At 38.7% G+C, this 13,498-nt stretch overlaps 1 protein-coding gene across 8 annotated transcripts in view; it reads left to right on the top strand.

Moving 5' to 3' along the window:
• Nucleotides 1-13,498, top strand: part of nckap1 (NCK-associated protein 1) — a 64,387-nt gene that overhangs the window by 16,843 nt on the left and 34,046 nt on the right. For 4 of the 8 annotated variants that reach the window (XM_037973417.1, XM_017435616.3, XM_037973418.1 and 1 more), the window contains exons 2-3: nucleotides 1,982-1,999; nucleotides 11,430-11,540. In XM_037973417.1, coding sequence (XP_037829345.1) covers nucleotides 1,982-1,999; nucleotides 11,430-11,540 — 129 coding nt within the window. The remainder of the gene's footprint in view (nucleotides 1-1,981; nucleotides 2,000-11,429; nucleotides 11,541-13,498) is intronic. The other 4 variants (XM_037973419.1, XM_017435618.3, XM_037973420.1 and 1 more) reach the window with 1 other exon arrangement.

Here is a 13,498-nt window from a genome sequence, read left to right on the forward strand (position 1 = left end):
AATTTATATTGATTTATTTAAAAATAGGAAAGTAGTAAAAGTTTTACATCAACCTACTCCTTTACATACAGATAACTTTTTTTATGTGGGCCAAAATGAATAACTGAATGAATGAATGAATTCCAAGACGACCGATTAATCGAGAAAATAATCGCCCGATTAATCGATTATTGAAATTATCGTTAGTTGCAGCCCTAATATAAAGTGCACCAAACTATAAGGCGCATTAAGCAAAACAAAAAAGCCCCTTCCCGAATTTTTGTAACTTTGCACGTGCTGCGCTCCATTCAAAATGGATGATTTCTGTGCTCTAGCAGAGCTGGTTCTCCTGTATCAGCATGCACGGAGCCGTGCACGGAGCCCTGCGTGACTATACCTGAGCCTTAATGCTGCAGGCGCTGCGGCTAGTTTACCAAAGTCGTACTAAAACATTAAGACTTCTTACATATATAAGGAGCTCCGGATTATAAGGAGCTCTGTTGTTTTTTCAGAAAACTGAAGGCTTTTAAGTGTGCCTTATAGTCCGAAAGATACAGTATTTGTTTTTGTAACATTTGAACAGAATACAGCCAGAACTAGAGTATGCACACATTTAAAAATTAGTTTAATAATAGAAAATTTAATAAAATCATCCAGATGCCTTTTTCAACGTTAGACAGTGGTGCCATTTCATTGGTGTTCAATCCATTATTTTCAAAGTTTGTTTCTGTTAAGATGTAAGAGCTTGAACAGCTGACTGTGCCGCCTGGCTCCAGACCCAACAGGACAGATGGCAGACGCCATGTCCTATCAGCCGAAATCAATTGTCTTTAATGTCTTTTTTTTTTTTTGGTGGTTCATTTGTTTTTATTTTTGTGTATTTGTTTTATCAGTGTTTTAGTTGCAGATCCCCCCCCCCCGGACTATTTTAACTCTAATTGTATCTGTGGCTGTCTTTTTCATGGAGAAACACATTGACACAATATTTTAATAGTCAGTGTTAAATAATTGTTTTCACCATTGTGATAACATTTAATTTGTTAATATCTGTGCATCTACATGTGGGGTTTGAGCTGAGCAAAAAAAATGATCAGATCGTCAGTATACATATGGTAATCAGCTGCTGTTCTGCAGGTTGGAAGATTCCTAAAACTGAGCCCGTTCCAGATCGTTGTGACATTGAATGTTTACCATAAGTATTTGTTCTCCAATTTCAAGATAAGATGCAAACCAAATGATTGTTTGCGCTGAAAAATAAAAAATTCTAAGTTTGTCTGAAGAGTATGTTATAGTTGATGGTGTAAAAACACTGCACTGCACATTACTGATTACAACTCGTATTGGTACTTGTACTCTAAAAACAAGCATCCCTAATATCAAACATGACTGGAACATTTTTTTGTCACCTAGAACAGGGTACAATAATCATGTTGCTGCATATCCATGCAGCAGTGACATGATAAATCACATCCTACGTGTCATTTGCTTTAACAGTCGGGGGACCGTGCACCATCAGTTACTAAGCAACAGGCGTGATGCAGAGGTGTTGCAGATTGGGAGCCCGACTTCCTAAAGTTCTGTGTGAGACAGACGAGCTGCTGACTAACCCAGTGTCAGTCCAATTATTTCAGGATTTCCACACCCTAAAAATAGATGTGATATTTTCACTGTCTGTGTGTGTGTGTGGGGTTTCTGCACTTTGTGTTACTTTAAATCAGCGAGCGTTGATACAAGTGTTAATGTGATCAAATGTTGGCGCAGCATGTTTTGTTTTTCTGTGTGTGTTGTGTTTTATTAAAAAGAATCACTAATTAAACGTAGATATTTAGAAAGGATCTGAATGAGAGTCGTTGTTTCAATACTTTTCTGTTTGTGTTTCTGTGTGTGTGTGTGTGTGTGTGTGTGTGAACCAGTGATCAAGCTATGTGTCTGGGTGGGCTCTTTGTTTTGATTTACTCTCTTCTTCTCTCCGTTCCAATGCTTCCCCCCCTCTCCTATGAAGCAAGGACAAGTTTGGAAGGTTTGCAAAATTTCTCACCTTCCACTGATAAATCCCCTTCCTCTTTCACCCTCCTCCTCCTCCTCCTCCTCCTCCTCCCCACCTCCTCCTGCCTACCTGTACTGATCTGCTGGTCCCCTCCTTTGTGCCCCACTCCTCCTCTTCATGTTTGACTCTGTAATGCTGAGAATTTGGCCTGGGCTCCATTCACCGTCAGTTTGGCCGACCCACTGCACAGATTCTTTATGCTTCAAAATTCAGGAAAGAAAAACATTTTTGTCGTGCTAGTATTTTGTATTTTACAGTAATATCTAACAATTATATTGTAGTTACATTTTCACTTTTTCTTTTTTTGTTTAGACCATAAACTGAGAGAAAATTAGAAAGTCTGTAATTTGTTTAGACAGTAAAAACTAAGTTTTAGAATTCTGGAAATTTGAGTCTGTATTTTTAAATGAAAAATGTGTCGTAACCTTGTTTGTAGGTATAAAGTAATTGATAAAACCTAAATTTATTAAAGGTGGGACTCTTTAGGCACCTCATGATTCAATTTGATTCTGATTCAGAGCACTGTAATGCAACCATTTATCAAATATTGATGCATCTCAATTATCTGAGATTATCAGGTTTGTGGAAAAAACACAGAGGCAGCTGGGTAATTTGGTGTTTATCCAAAACACTGAAAATGAAATCCAAAAACCAGGAGAAAAGGACAGCCAGGACACCCACCTTGAACCCTTCTCAGTTTAGTTTCCATACTTCCAGAGTGCTAGAGCTGTATTTCTTCTGTGTGCAAACTCCCGCTGTATTCTGGCCTAAAATATGCCAGCAGATGTACAAATTCAGTGTTCAGTGCAAATCCAAGTGAACATTAGCTAACATACATTATTTCTGGCAATTTTGAGATTCCAACTAGTCTTCAGCAGCTATAGCGCAGTCAGATAATTCTTTTAGTAAACTATTATTTGAGACTCAAGACATTTTTAGGTTCTAGCTGGTTGTAAATGAATATAAACCTGCATGTTATTAGTACACTGCACCTCATAGTCCATTGTCTTTACATTTAAGAAAATGCTTCAGCACCAAAGCACAGATAAACATTGTTTTATGTGCATGATGACAATCTGCAAAATTAAGCACAGGGAATTTTATGAGCAAAATATTGCTTTCTTTTCCATTTCTAGATGCCTTTCTTCTGTGGTATCTGTTTCTGACAAATTTATTGCCACTTCCAAATAGTTGAAATCAGCTTTGGTATGTGGAAATCTAAAATTAGAGGCCATCAGCAAAACGTTGAGTTGAAGTAAAACTAAGCTAATTCATAAACTTTTCCCACCACGTCTATGATTTATTCTCCTGGAGATGGGTTTATCTCTGTTAATATCAAAAGGACATCTTCAGTCTGAGCTCTTCAGTTGCAAACACAAGTCTTTTTCTGCAGGCACACATGGTCAATAATGTCTTTGAGTCTAAATTAACTCCAATTCCTGAATTAGTTGCACCAGACCAATAATAAACAAAGTTAAGGAGATACTTAATACTTCTGAGCTGTTGAATGGTTTTTGTGAATTCATTTAAAGGGATTTCACTTGAGAACAGTTTCAATAATCCTGTCAAGCCTAAAAAAGTACTGAAAGATGAATATTTTCTCCAACAGGCAGTTAGCCAGCTCTTAGCAGCTTGTCGTGGTTCTCAAGTGGGTCTGTTTCTAATCTCATGAGACCGTCCGTTCTGTAGAGCTTTTTTTTCCTGTTCTTTTCTCAGCAGTTAATCTCTTCTTGTGAAAATGAGAAGGCTCACGCTGTGAGAAATGACAGACATAAATGAATTCACCTCAGGGAGGAAGCGGTTTGCAGCATCCAGTAATTAGCAGGCGTAATTAGTTTTCAGATGTATGTTTCCCCGGCCCGCTCCTACGTATGTCAGGCAGAGTGGGGCCCTTCGAGAAGCTCAGCCATGAATTGCTACCTGGAGTGTAGAAGCAATGGTGGGGGCCAGACCCAGGTCTGTTCTGGTATCCAGGCAACAGCCCCTTCCTGTTCCTTCCTGACCACCACAGTTTTCTGCCGACTCTCATGCCCCTCATCCCTTCATTCACTCCGACCCTCCTTCCATCCATCCATCCCTCCATCAGTCCCAACCCGGTCAACCAGCCTCCACCAGCACTAATGGACAACAGTGATTCATTGATATTAATCTGTTATGAAAAACAGTTGGATTAAAAGTAAAACAATGACTGATATTCAACTAAATATTTGATGGTGTCATACCTACTAAAATCATTTGAGTGACTTGTTAAAACTTATGATAGAAACTTTTACAAAAATGATATTTAAGTTTTGCATGTTTTAGCCCATTATTGCATTTTATGTATGCTATTAAAAATGCTGCTGAACATAAGGAGGTGCAGGGGGTCTTTAGGCACCTCAGGATTTGGTTTGATTACAACTCAGAGAGCTATGATGAGATTACAGAATGATTATGGATACATCACACTTTAAACAAAATCCCAAGCAGAGAATCTCTGACCTAAAATACATATATAAATATATGTGTGTATATATATATATGTATATTTATCTCTACACTGCAGTATTGAAAGGTTTTCATTCTAACAAGACTTTGGGAAATAAGCAAACATGAAGGGAGTCACCATGCAGAGTTCAGTGACAGCAGTGGATGTCCATGCATCACACGTTAGAACTGTTTGACCTGCTTTCTTTAGTGTTTGCACCACTTTGTTTTCGGTCTTATTGTAGAGTCTGAGAGTGGCTGTGTTAATGTCTTCAGCAGAAGATGAGAACTCCAAAGGGTGCAACATAGGGTAGTATCTGACTGTCTGTTGTAAACTCAGAACTGAGAGAAAATGGGTCAGTTTTCTGCTGCAGTCTCACTGAACTTTGAGTGTTTGCGACCAAGTGACCAGTGAGCTGTGGGCCACATCATGCTACTTATATTTGTGTGTTTATGGCTTGCAAAACAGTATTCCATTACTTTGTTGTCCACCTTGTCAGTTTGATTTAATTTTCTGGAGTACACTTTGTATAAAGCTGTTTTCGTTATTGGTGTGGACATTCAGGGCTGTAGCCCTGTATGTTTTCTGACACCCACAGCCATTATCTTTGAAAGAAAATTTGGAAGTGGCAGCAACAAGCAGCAGTTTACTTCCCCCCATGAGTAGAAACATTCACACAACTTGTTTATAGTGTGGCTTCTATCACAAACCTGAGGCCAGTTTTATACAATATGTGGTGTTTGTAGATACTGTGATTTTCAAAAACCTGTTGTGGGAAATAATTTTTTTAATAGAATCAAATGTTAGTATTGCTTCTTGAACTAAGGATGAATTGGTGGCAGCTTTACTGGACGATTGCAGTTTTTGAAAAACTTAAACAAGACGATTCAGGTGTTGCCAGATTCTAATTTCTCCCTAAGAGCTCAAGTTTGTGTTCAGAGTAAAACGTTAAAACATCAGTTACATTTTTTTCCAATACTGCAACATTTTCCAAACATACAATGGCTCAAGAAACCACAAAACCCAAGCAGTCAGTGGGTGGAAATAAAAGAAGAAATAAAGAAAATTGAGTGAAATGACATCGGTGTCAAAGAGTCTCAACACAGGGTCGTCTGCTGCTGTGTGGCTGCAGGGGTCTGATGGAAGATAGTAGGATTAGCTGTTTTAACGCAGACTGTTTGGCTCGCTCGTACTCGGTTCTTTAGTGTCGAACTGTCGAAGACACTGGAAACAAAAAAGTCAGCTGAAGTTTTGAGTTTGGACTAGACAGTCCTGGTCCTCGAGGGCCTCCATCCTGCATGTTTTCCTTGTTCCTCTGCTCCAACACACCTGATCTGAATCAATGGGTGATTAACAGGCTTCTGTAGGACATGAAGAGGTGATTTAACCTCTGAATCAGGTGTGTTGGAGCAGAGAAACAAGTAACACATGCAGGATGGTGGCCCTCGAGGATCAGGGTTGCCTACCTCTGGACTAGACCAAAGTGTTTAAGCAGCGATGAGTAGTAATGTTGCAGTATGTTTTCAGTTGTTTGGCATGAGTAAGAGGAGAACTGTGATTAAGTGGCTAAAGTAGAGATTAGTCTGTTGTGTAAGGTGAAGCTGCAGTGTTGACATTGTTGTGGATTTCTGTCACATCTTGATTCTTTGATTCTCACTCACACAGACAAATATTTAATTAATTAATAGTTTAATTAAATTAAAAGCACAATTATTTTGGAAATAAGCATTGATATTTTAAGAACTTGTTAGAATCTGATCAGCTGAGAGAGATTTGGCCAAATGGAAACAAGTTGAGACTCATTTATACAAACTGAAACCATGTTGCTGTTGTGGTGAGTTTTGTGTCTGTCTGTGTGTGTGTTAGGTTTGGGACAACACAACAATTTAAAATACTGATACTAAGGAATAGTGTCAACACTTAATACTATTTTTCATTAGTGCAAGTAGTAGGTAATAGTAGTCTTTTAGATAGAAGCACAATTAACTTAAAAGTGTTGCATACATGTAGCAAAACAAAACATTTTTGTAAAACATTTTTTGTCTACACATGTTCTAAAAAACCTGAGTCTGAGAAGAAACAGAACATCAAAACAAACCCAGCAACCATAAATGTCAAATTATTTGGAGATAAAATTGATAACTTGGCAAATTATCGCTGTCTGTCTACATTGAAATGCATAAGACAGGCAACATTTTCCTTCAAACATTTAGATTAACGTTAAATGTTTGTATTAGCCGAAGCTGCTGGTGCCTTTTAATACAGAGTAGTAATGTGGGTATTGGCAAATCAGTAATGATTAAAAGGCTCAGTGTTGTTGTCAGCCATGATTGTTCACATGAGGGGAAGGGAGGGCCTTTTCAGTTTTGGCACAAATGTTTCTTGCATCAATTATATCAAAACATGGAATTTTTGGATGGTGCGTGTGTGTGTGTGTGTGTGTGAGAAATCCCCTCAGAGTGTCCCAGTAATTTGTGCTACCTTAGGTCCTGTAGTTGTGTGTTTCAGAGCCGCAGTTGGAAGATTTGCTGACTCAGTTTAAATTAATTAGCTTTGGCTAAGAGATGAACTAAGCTGGGTGTAGCTTTGTAGCTTGTATGATGTAATGCTTACTTGGTGGGTGGGTTTGGGTTTTTTTCTTGTTTCTAATCAGGATTTTTTCATATCCCCATTTCCAAAAAAAGTTGGGATGCTCTTTAAAATCTAAATAAAACAGAATGCAATGATTTGTAAGTCTTATAAACCAACATCTTATTCACAATAGAACAGAGTAAACATATCAAATGTTTAATATAAAATACATACCATTTTTAGATAGAAATAAGGTGATGTTTTCCAGTCCAGAGCTTATTCAGAATGCAAAGTAGAAAACTGTTCTGTGTTCAGATGAATCAAAATTTGAAAGAGTTCACATCCTCCCCCATCCAACCTGTTATCAATGCACAGTTCTGCCTCTCTGATGGTATGGGGGTGCATTAGTACCTCTGGCACGGGCAGCTTATACACCTGGAAAGGCTCCATAAATGCAGAAAAGTACAGATTAGTTTTGTTTTGTAAATTCAATCTGAACTAACATTCACGTGATTGGTTATGTGGATCTGTAGAATCTGATGCTAAGTTTTATATTTGTTAAAGAAGGTTTTAGCACAACTCTGAACCTGCGTGAATATGCATGTGTCATGCTTTTATTTTGAAAGAATTCGGCACCCTGTGAACTAAAATCCCAGATGTGGTGCTGTTGAGCTATTAGCAGTTTTTCTTTTGTTGTTGTTTATTTGCATAGAAATATGACTTTATGATTTGAATTCATTATTTTTTTAAACTCCACTTTTTAATAAGGCCTAAATAAAAACCTATATTTAATCCAGTTGGAACTGAATCTTCAGAATAGTCATCGGCCTCGGCCTCTTGTAGAAGTATTCAGTGTTGGCAGACAGAACAAGAAAAACTTTATATAGTTACTCAGTTTTTTGCACATGCATGGACTTCTGTACTCCACTACCCATAATGCATGTGTTGTTGCTTCAGACAGACTCTGACACCTGCAGAGTAAACATTAAAATGCTGCCCTGCAGATGTTGTGACATCATTAGGATGCTGCTGCTCTGCAGGTGAAGTTTACAGGAAATACTTGTTCTACTACTCAAGCTATTTTACTTTATTACTTTAGTTCTTCCTCCTTCCCTTGTCTTTACTTCCTTTGGGCATTTATGGCTTCTCACGTGGAGACAGCCCCCTCTCTACCTGTCCGCTGCTCAGCCTGTCATGTCGACGCACCAACCACACAGAAGTCATTTGTGTTGGACCTGAGACCCATTCTTTTTCTCCTCTGATGATTATTAAACTTGTTCAGTTGTTCAAATAGTGCAGTAAGTTGTACGTTAAACTGATGGATCTGTGGAAGAAAATAAATCTCCATGTTTTCAGCTCTGGATTTATCTCAGATAAGTCTGATTCTGTTTGGATGATTTTATCAATGCTTCAAAGATAACACCTTTCCTCCAGCTGCACCTTGTTGTTCACACACTGAGAGCTCCTGAGTAAAACTCCGTGTCTGCTGCCTGCTTTGTTCAGGTCCTTCCTGTGCAGCTGCTTCAGGTCAGGTGTGCACAGGTACAATGGCAGCAGAAGCTGCAGGTTCCTACGTTTGTATTTATTTATAGTATATTTATGTTTTTAAGGCTACCAGAACTGTTTTTAGTGTTGATAAATCTATCAGTTTATGTTTTATTGATCGATTAATCTAAATGGCTACGTTTTCACCACTTAAAATGAACAATTTATTTTAGTTAATTTTATTTTTACCACTCAACTTTGGCTCTTACAGTTTACCACAGAATAAATAAAATAAGTTATTAAGTAATAAGTTATATAAAATAGTTAAAATGCTAACTCTAGCATGACAAATAGATCAAATGAAACTCTTATGTCTGTATTTACCATTCAGCATGTTGTAGTATGATCAGCAGCAGACTGTGGGGGGAAATCACAAAGCTGGGCCTTTCAGAAAGGAAACACACAAATACACAGCTGTTTAACCTGGAATAATGTGGACTTGAATGTTTTTTAATTTACATACCGGTATATAGATTGTGTTTATAAGCTCGTGTGATTTAAATTTTATTCATTTAGCTGTTAACATTATTTACACAACTGAATAGGTTTGAAACAGCCAGAAGTCAAATGAATCCAATGAAGCAGCACATTAATACACACCGGTTTGTTTCCCCACCTCTCAAGTATAGAAGATGTCCAACCAACAGGGTGTTTCCCTGCTGCATCAGACAAAAATGGACCACACACAGAGACGCATCTTCTTTTTTTTGCATTTTCTTAAAATAACATTGCTTAAAACAACAGAAGAAAACTAATCACAGCTGGTAGAAATCAGATCTTAAAGGAAAAACCAAACTCTGCACAACACCGGTCTGACGCAGCATCAATCAAATCTGAGCCCGGGTTCTAGTGTAAAAACCTTTGCTCCTCCCAGCCCGTCTGTCTGTATCACGCTTGTTGTTGTGCTGCTGGAAGCTGAGTAATCCTCCCAGAGTGAGCCATCTTTTTACTGTCAGCTAGCTTGAAGTACTCTTAATTCTTTAGATCCCTTTGGGCTTTGAAAACTTTTATAAGCCAGCTTGTTAAAACACTGATGCAGCTTTGGATTTTGTTTGAAAGTGTAAGTCAGACAAATTCACAGATGCAGACAAAATTGTTGGTCCTTTTTTTGTTTGTAAAAAAAACAAAAGTTACTGAAACAATTTGATGCTGTCAAAAGTAATGAGAAAGAAATTACAAATAATCAACTGATTTCTTTTGAATTTTGGTTTAACAGAATTAAACAAACTAATGAAACTGACCTCTACAAATGTCCACAGGGACATGTTAAACTGTAATCAGCATCACAGCTGTCTGCAGTCTGTCTGTTTAAAGGGTGACAGGTAGTCACAGGGCTGTTTGGTATCATGGTGTGTAACACTGACCATGGAGCACAGAAAGCTGAGGACAGAGTTGTCTCAGGAGCTTAGAAAGAAACTGATTGAGCAGCAGGTTAAAGGTAAAGACTATAAGACCATCTCCAAGCAGCGTGTTGCTCCTGTGACTACAGCTGCTCAGATTATTCAGAAGGTTAAGGTCCACAGGACTGGAGACAACATCTCTGGACATGGACACAAGAGGACAGCTGATGACAAATTGAAGAGACGGATAATAAGTGATTAGAGGTGTCTCCAAGGTCAAGGGTCATCAGTGTCAGATCACACCATCAGTCACTGTTTGAACCTAAGTGGACTTAATGGAGGACACCAAACCATAAAAACCCAGACTGGAATCTGTTAAAATGCATATTGGCAATCCACGAAGCTTCTGAGAGGATGTCCTCTGGACAGATGAGACAAAACTGGAGCTTTTTGAAAACAAGTCCAAAAAGATCCAAAAATGAGACACAGAACAAATCATTGGATTGTTCTGAAGTGGCCTCTGAGCTCTGATCTAAATCCTGTAGAACATCTGTGGAAGGAGCTGAAACATCTGGAGAAGGAAGCCTTCAAACCTGAGACAGATGGAGGAGTTTGCTTAGGACAGGTGGACCAACATACCTGTGGACAGGTCAAGTCTCAGAGAGAGGGACAGAAATCACTTTACTGCAGTGATTGACTCTAAATGTTGAGCAACAAAATATTAAGTTCAGGGTACCGTCCTTATTATCAAGTCCATTTTCATTAGGTTTTTTTTTTTTTTTAAATAAGTTTTGTTTAACCAAAAGAACAAAACAACACACAATACAATTTTTTTATGCTGTAAAAAATCAGTGATGTCAAACTTGAGAACTTAGCAGCAGCAACAAAATTTTTTGTTGAAATGTATATTTTTTTCTTTTTTAATTAAAATTTATTTATTTATATACTCCTTCACCCAGGAGCAATTTATTTTGAGATTTTCCTTGGAATCTGTAGTTTAGATATTAGAAGTAAAAGTACTGTTTCTATTCTTGTAAAAAGTTTGTCAGAGACTGGAACCACGGTAATAAACCATCATTTATCAAAATAATTTAAACTCAACTTTGTGCTGCCTCTCTACAGCTCAGATGCTGAGAACCACTGTTCACTTCAGGGTGTTGCTCAGTGTTTTACAGCTAAACCTGGTTTATCCACATATTAAGACTTATTGAATTTTAACCAGCAAACTCCAAACCCACCCATAAACCTCCATGTTGGCATGTGCATCTAAATGACAGCTCAGACTGCATCCATCTCCTCTGTTTGTTTTCAACATGCATCTGGTCTGAAAACGTCATTCACCCAGCCCCTCTCACCTGGGATAAACCAGGCTTCACTGTAGACGCTCCATGTGTCCAACATGGCAGACTGAAAATGAAAGCAGTTTTATTGTGTTTATTGTCTTCTGTCTCTCCTCACCGCCTCTTCTCCTCTTTTCCAGGCATGTGGCGACCCCAAGGCTAAGCCCTCCTATCTTGTTGACAAAAACCTGGAGTCTGCCGTTAAATTTATTGTTAGGAAGTTTCCCGCTGTGGAGACACGCAACAATAACGTAAGTGCTCGTCGGGTCTTTAGTGTGTTTCTGTTGTGTGGTTTGTTTATTTTTCCAGCTCATTTGTCTTCCAGCGAATGAATCTGAGTTTATATTTTATTTACCTCCTGTCGTTTAATTAGTTCAATTAAACAACCACCGACAGTTTGTGGAGCTCTGCGTGTGGTTTTCTTACTGAGATGGCAGGTAGTTGGTCTTGTTTTGTAATTTAGTCAACGTTTAAAGCCAAACATAGGTTTTACCAAATCAGATTTATGGTCAGGTCTGAGTACACCTGTCACACCTGCCACACCTGTCACACCTGTCACACCTGTCACACCTGCCACACCTGCCACACCTGTCACACCTGTCACTTCTGCCACACCTGCCACACCTGTCACACCTGTCACACCTGCCACACCTGCCACACCTGCCACACCTGTGCTCACAGCTGACCTGCACGCATGTTTAAAATGTTTTGGAATAGATTGATTTCTGTAACAGCAGGAAAACAGTTTGACTTCTGTTATTTACTTTGCCAATTATTTTTTTAATCAAATGAAGTTTTTTCCCCCTCAAAAAAAAAGCTTAACATGCAGATAATCAGTTTCATTAAAACTAAATAGTTGAGTATTTGTTTGATAATTGTTGATGTTTGTGTAAAGGAATGTTTTTAACAAAAACAGTGATGTAGCACCAGGTACTAATTACAGGGTTCCTCTGCAATCTCTATATTATGGAAAAGTCTGGAATTTGTTCTTTATATTTTCTAGGAGAAGTACGAGGAAAAAATAGTCTGGAAGAAAAAAAATTGTCGTTGCAGACTCTTTTTTTTTTCCTTCTAAAATAATAAACAAAAAGAACTTTAAAACTGCTGGACAGGCATGGTGTTTTTAGCTTCAGTCACCACATCAAGTCTTGATTAAAAGACTTTATTCATCAGTATATTTCTGTTTGAGAGGTAAAATAAATCATCAAGTATTTGAAGTCTAGTTAAACTGGACCAATTGGAAGACCCAGCCCCCCCTCGTCCCAAAAGTCAAATCAAATATTGTTTCTGCTATATTAGTTTATTTTGAAGGGATTATTATTATTCTAATAAAGTATAAATTATGATCACAGGTGAGCTCAGTCTGTTCGGTACATACACTGGTGTAGGAGGGACAATCTGATACAAGAAAAAGAAACAAAAGCCAGTAGGTCCTTTTTTACAGAAAACTCCTCCAGAAGCAGAGGCAAGAAAATGTAAGGCTTGATGCTACTTGAACATTTACACCATTATAAAGAGCTCTTTATAAGGGGCTGCGGTAGCTCGGTGGTCGTGTAAGCCTGAGGCCGCAGGTTTGAGCCCACGTTGCGGCAGGAGGGGCATCCAGCGTTAAAACAATTGCCAAATGATTTGTGCGAGTTTGCTCGCTGTGGCAACCCCTGAAGAAGGGAGCGGCCGAAAGAACAATAACAACATAAAGCTCTTTATAAGGCAAGCATCATAATATCATAGCTTTACTTATCTTAAATAAATCAACAACTGCATTTTCTTAACAGCATAAAACTTATTAAAGCAAACAACACCTTGTTCCCATTCCAGGTGGGCACTTAATATCTAGTCACACACACACACACACACACACACACACACTTTGCTTCTGCATGTTTTTCTAAACCAACCATAGTTTATTTGGTGTAGTGTTATTATTCTCGGCTTCTTTTCTGTCATAGCTGTTAGCAGTTAAATAAAACCAGCACCATCTCTGGGAGCGTCCCAAACATCTGTACTGAAGCATCACAGTACAACCCGTGAACCGTCACACCCCTGCAACCGGTGCACCATCACACCCCTGCAATCCGTGCACCATCACACCCCTGCAACCGGTGCACCATCACACCCCTGCAATCCGTGCACCGTCACACCCCTGCAATCCGTGCACCGTCACACCCCTGCAATCCGTGCACCGTCACACCCCTGCAATCCGTGCACC

Source organism: Kryptolebias marmoratus, linkage group LG22 (genome assembly GCF_001649575.2).
Source record: "Kryptolebias marmoratus isolate JLee-2015 linkage group LG22, ASM164957v2, whole genome shotgun sequence".
Taxonomy (NCBI): domain Eukaryota; kingdom Metazoa; phylum Chordata; class Actinopteri; order Cyprinodontiformes; family Rivulidae; genus Kryptolebias; species Kryptolebias marmoratus.